We start from the raw sequence: 6,151 nt of genomic DNA, 5'->3' as shown, positions 1-6,151 counted from the left end.
GAAGACTTGGCACTGTTGTTCTCTCTTCCCAGCAGTTTCAGTGTTAGAGCAAAGTGCTGGAATGGCTGTGGGAAATAAACTCCTGGGAGTGAGAGCTGGCAGAGGGGGGCGCTTCAGGTTAAGATGACTTACCTGGGTCTTTGCTGGGACTGGCAGTTTGCCCTGCTGCTTTATTTAGGGAACAGAAAAGAGGCTTCAGTCTTAGGGACTGCCAAATTGCTATCTTTTACCAGTCTTGTGCTGCACATATGACAGTTCTTTAAAAAGAAAACCACAAAACTCTCTTTGCTGTGACCACTGCAAACTAAATTAAAATAATTCACAACTGCTCTAGTTTAGAAGCTCCTGATGAACAACTGCAGAGTTTTGCAAAAGCAGCAGTCTTGAAGAAGAGGTTAGAAAATTGCCGTTTTCCTTCTCCAGTGATATGTATCATAATATTTTCTATCACTCCATGATCTATGTTGCCAGCACTAAATATTGTGATTTGGTTAATTTAGGGATTTATGACTTTGTAATAATCTGGCTTCCACAATTGGTACTGTAGTAGGAATGGCTTTCTCTAACAACAGGGATACCTATAACATGGCAAGTTGCTGGTGCTGCTAGAGAAATGGTTTCTTGCTCTTTTGTTAACCCTAGTAACTGAAGATGGCTGCTTTAGATTATGCAGGCAACTTAAAATAGTAGGGATCTGTTGCAAGTCCTAAATTCTGCTGTTATGAGCCCTCAGTGACCGTTCACTGTAGTTAGTGACAAATACAAGTATTTCCCATCCTAAGATGAGGTTCAAGGGATCAGTCTGATGCCATCCTTAACTCATTGCATAACATGCTTTCCAGTGGAGAAGTGAACAAATAGAATTTTTAAAAGAATGTTATTAAAGAGAATTTTATGTCATTTTTTTACATAAAATGTTTATTGAGGTTGCTGAGTGTATGTGACAGATGGTGCTCTTATGTCACATCCTATCTTTCATTTTGTTTTGGAACATGCAAGTCTTCCATGCATGCATAATTGCATTACAACATTGTAGGGGTTTTTTTGTGTACTCACTGAAACATAAAGGAATAATCCAATGTGGGATCTTTAATGGGGGGTTATGCTAGCAGTGCTGTTAAGCTGTTTGCTTTGGTGTTAACTGCTGGCTAATTAGTACGTTTTATGATTTTTGCCTTCGAAGTTAAACTTCAGGTGTAAAGGAAAAAGTGAGAAGCTATGATAATTTCATCAATCTGCTGAAAGCATTCAAGTAACTAGAAAGGTGATGTTCACTACATAATAGTAGTTTTTGCTCTGCATTGTGAAGCAAATAAAATAAATAGTTCCCTCACAATAAAAGAATGCTGGTATATATGAACTTTCCAGCTTGAGTATCATTCAGATGCCAGTGCCTTAATATTTCATGATGTACGTTAAGTGTCGGTATGATTCTAAAATCACAATGAAGAAAAATATATTTTAATTTTAATTGTATGTTGCATTATTCTTCCCCTTCCAGCTAACTGGAGAGTGAACTTAAGCCTGACACTATTAGAATGTTGCCAACCTACCTGTTTGACTTATATGGTGTCCTGAATAGCTTCTACTGTCTCTTGATGCCTGGACTAGTGGATGGAACATACTGGACTTTGCTGTTGCCCTTGGCTTACATTGAGCAAATTTGTCCATTGCAGTGCTTTTTTAACTGAGTAGTGTTTTGCAAGGAATGTAGAGATTATATCTGTTTTACAGATTGGGGAACTAGAAATATATGTGAGACATACAGACTATGCAAAGCCAGCAGGCTGATAATGTTGCTTGAATTTTTTTAACTTGAATCTTATCCCACTTTTTATTATTTTGCTGACTTTTGCTGCTTCGTTGTTGTTTGTATGTAAATACAGTTAAGTCAAGGTAGTGAGGACATCTCATAATGCAACAGAAGGAAAAGGAAACAGTTAAACCAAGGCTAGTATTTCTACTCAATGCATTGTCAGTCACTGAGTCCTTTGATACCTTTGATGGTATTACAGTTGCATAAATTCATTTATACCTTCTTTTATTGGCTTTTGAACACAGACTTCAAAAACCTAATTGACTGAATAGCTGTCCATTTGCTGCTCTGGCTTGTGTAGATGAATGCAATTTATGCTCAGGGCTGTCAGCTGACTATATTGACATGCTGTTGGTTGATCAAGTAAGTGCTGAGTATGACTGATTCTGGTCTGGTTTTGCAATGAAGTCAGACATCATGTTTGGTTCTTTAGAACATTGGTCAAGTAAGCTTGTAAACATTTATATTTTTGTATATATTCTGTGCTTTGGAAAATTATTTAGTCTTAATCCTAATCTTCCAGCATTGCACTGTGTAGTATTCCAGTGGCATTTGTACTTTTCTTACAGCATTAATGTGCTTTGTGTCTGATGCAGCTTAACTGATGCTTCATTGTAAGATAAATCAACCGTTCCAGTACTGGAAATGTAAAGGCAGCTAGACTAGTAATGCCTGATAAGTGATATGTGCCAACCTGCCAGGCTAGTTATGTTCCTTGTGCAGTATGAAGAGCAAAAGTACATCAGAAACCAAGTGTTTTTTTCTCATTAGTAGTATAAAGGTGATGTGAATAAAACTGCAGTGTCAGGCCAAAACCTGTTTACAGAAATTGAGAGATGTGTATGAACTTCTTTATCATGTATAGCTGCAAATGTAAAATGCACTGTGAAAGGGATGGTTGCTGTCAAACAAGTGATAGGATGTGATGAGACAGAATGAGTAGCACGACTTGCTTCATGCAACAGCTTTCTCCTTGATTTCCCTTAGTTACAGTGTACATTATGTAGTTTTAAATGATCAAAACTAAAGAATGCAATACTTCCTTTTTAGCTTGCAGCATGTCTCTGTAAACTATAGTGCACCTTTTCATTATGTTAAAGAATAGTTGGGTTATGAGAAACAGGCCTATTAAAGGTCTTCCGCTTGTTCACATTGCATCTCATAACGGTATGTACTTCATGCAAGTTTATTGTTGGGCAGATTAATTTTTAATTGATGTCACAAGTAATTGCTACTTTCTGCCTGGTTTAACAACTGTGTACTGAACCATTTCTAGTGCAGTTGTTTTTGCCCTGCCATAGACACTCTTTGACAGCATACTAATATACAAAAAGGCAATAAGCTGTGGTTTGTAACAGCCATAAATTTGTCTATAGCATTTCTGCTTTCTTTTCATTAGGACTTAAAGTTTGTTGAGTTAATTCACTGGCTGCTAATTAACATACTACTTGTTAGGAGTTAAAGAAGATCAGCTAATGAAAATTTATGCTGAGGCATCAACCATGTTAAAATTCAATTATAGTCTGATCCTCGAGACTTCTAGCATTATGTCCTTCTGTCTTTTCAGCTGACAAATGTTCTGATTTGATTGACTAAATTCTGAATAATGTTCAGGGTTTTTTCAACCATTTCAAACACTTTGTTTTCTGCTTCCTGTTAATATATGCAAGATCATCATTAATTCTTTGCAATGGTTATGGCTTGTGTATGGTGCCATCCAGTTTTTGGCCGTTCATATTTCTGGTGGCTGGAAGTTAACTTGCTGCCATGTGATGGTTTTCTGATTGGCTTTCTGAAATCAGAGTTCTGTGGCCTGGCAGCTGGGTGTTCATATAGTGAAATTTTTGTCTAATTTTTGTTTCTAATTATCGGCTCGATTCTTAGGTTTATGAAAAGGGCCAGAAAGAGACTCTGGAGCTTTCAACTCCTGGCTATTGGTGAAAGGTTCCTTCTTCTGTGAACAGAGTACATTAGTTCCTGGTACCAGTGTGTAGCTTACCAGCATCTTAAGTGTGTGTGTGGAGTGCATTCACATGGTTTTGAGTGGGTTTACCTGCTTGATGGGAAATCAGAGTGCTGCAACTTTGAGAATGAATAAATGTAGAAGATTTCTTTTTGTTTGTTTGTTTGTTTGTTTCTAATTTAAGTTGAATGAAAATGTCTTTGTGGCCTCAGTGACGTGAGCTTTTACTTTTTGAGAAGAACATGCATTTTGACTATCTGTGCAGCATAATTACAAGAATTCTTGGACACAGGCCATTGCTACAAACCTAATATGTGGCAAGAAATCAGCCAGCAGCGTGTAGAAAACGGTTACCAGTGCATCAACAGCTTGTAGTGAAGGACTGTGACAGCAATGTGGTGTGATAAAAGAGGGGGGTGGTGGGTTTTTGTTTGGTTTTTTTTTTCCTTTCACTCAGGTCCTTAGAGCTTTCTCATGCTTCCACCTTCCATAGATGTGCATCTCTAGATGTCAAGCCCTTTGGTTTCCTGTGCATCTGCCTTAACAGAGAGCATCAGACAGTCTGTCAGGTCAGAGTGGTAGCAAGAAGACCAGTTTTTCCACAAAGCAGCTAGATTTCTAAGCTAATTTTCAAGTCTTTATTTTTTAACAATACTTGGATCTTTGATTGGTCTATCCATTTCTGAGGTAAAAATACTTAGACAATATTGTGATATCACTCTGTCATTAGAAAGAATAATTATTTCATATGTGGATATGAAGCTCCCACATTTCTCCCTTTATTATTCTTATTCATAAACTTCACAGGTGTGGAGGGAATTGCTGGACAACTAAGGAGGCAGTAATAAAAGGGCAGGTATGCTGGATATGATTTCTTAGCCTCTCTGATAATATATTATTGAACTACAGCTACAGTTAGATCACTTACCCACAGACATCAGAGTGAGTCAGTATGGCATTGTTACCTCCTCACAGAGTTTGAAAATTTATGATAATAAATCCTGTGGCAGTGAGGTAAAGGTTCCTTTGCTGCAGTTACATCAGGAAGCCACATGGAGAGGGAAAAGAAGGCATGAAAGGAGAGGAAGTCCCTAGAAAGTGAGAGTCATGTAGCAGCAGTCTTAGTATGAAGGAGGAAGTGTGTGAAATCCAGGCCTAGAGATTGGAAGAAGGCTCCTATACTAATTTTCCAGTCTATTATTTTCTTTGTGTCCTGGTCTTTCTGTTGGAAGAATACTAGGGTACCTTGGTAAGTGAGTTGGGTCAGTATGCAAAGTGTTCTTTTGCACCATAGTCCTAACACAACTGTTTTCATTTTGTTTTTAGCTATATCTCATTGGAGGATCTTTTGGACTCCGTGAATTTGCTCAAATAAGATACGATGTCCACAAACTACATGGCAAGGTAGTTGAAATGGTTTTCTTTGCCTTTCATTTCATTTTGCATGCATACTCTTTTCTAAAGAATTGCTAGGACAAGCAAACTTGGTATAGGGGATTTGCCTTCCACTGCTGCGCCCTGGACTACAGCTCAGGCACTTAGGCATTGGGTAGAGTAGATAACAATAACATCACATGATGATGAATCCTTTTGCTATCCGTGAAATGGATCAACATAAATAATAGAAACATTTTGTTCCTTTGGTTGATAATAACTGACAATTCTGAATCCTGGAAAAGAAGTGTAGCACATTTAGCAGGAGGTTATTACAAAGATACTGTATCCAATTTAGGCTAAGAAAACCTATGTTTTAAAAGGTTTGGTTTTCAGACAATACTTGGCAGTCGCTATATTATATAATATTAGGTGGTTTCCAGGTCTTGACTTTGCATTGACTGAGACAAGCAGATACTTTTGACATTGTTCTTTAAGCTCTGTGAAAGAAACTGGAGCTAATCTTTACTCAGTATGGCAGAATATGCTATATGGAAGAAGCTTTACTTTAAACGAACCTGAAACCTTCTGTGTGAGGGAAATAGCATGTTTACTAGTGCTGCTTATGCCTCCAAGTGTACCACTAGTTTCAAATTTTATATGAAATAATCTGAAAGGTGCATGTCAGTTAAGCAGAAAGTAATATTAGCTTGCTTTCCCTAAGTTTGATATGCAGGTCAGAAATGCAGAGAGAGTTTGTGGTCTCAGTGCTGCTGACTTGCAAGTCGTATGAAGCTTTTTAAAAGACTGTATGGCACTTCATATTAAAACAAATAAATGTTCAGGATTCTGGATGGAGTAGCTTTCTTCTGTGGTCAAATCTTTCAGATACTGAGCTGCTGAGAGTTTAGAGACCCCGTTGTTTTGTCTTAGACCCTTGTGATGGGCCATCTAAATTAACTTTAATCATTCCTCAGTGTTCCTTGTGTTGCCTACCT

The 6,151-nt window shown here is 37.7% G+C and overlaps 1 protein-coding gene across 1 annotated transcript in view; it reads left to right on the top strand.

Moving 5' to 3' along the window:
* Positions 1-5,105: 5,105 nt before the first annotated feature.
* LOC103806245 (cytochrome c oxidase assembly protein COX16 homolog, mitochondrial) overlaps positions 5,106-6,151 on the top strand; it is a gene marked incomplete at its 5' end in the record, with an annotated part of 32,565 nt that continues 31,519 nt past the window's right edge. Inside the window, one exon of the mRNA XM_009078927.1 lies at positions 5,106-5,183. Coding sequence (XP_009077175.1) covers positions 5,106-5,183 — 78 coding nt within the window. The remainder of the gene's footprint in view (positions 5,184-6,151) is intronic.

The sequence above is a fragment of the Acanthisitta chloris genome, unplaced genomic scaffold (genome assembly GCF_000695815.1).
Source record: "Acanthisitta chloris isolate BGI_N310 unplaced genomic scaffold, ASM69581v1 scaffold19367, whole genome shotgun sequence".
Classification (NCBI taxonomy): Eukaryota; Metazoa; Chordata; class Aves; order Passeriformes; family Acanthisittidae; genus Acanthisitta; species Acanthisitta chloris.
The sequence above is the reverse complement of the archived record's forward strand: the minus strand, read 5'-3'. Positions and strand labels throughout refer to the sequence as shown.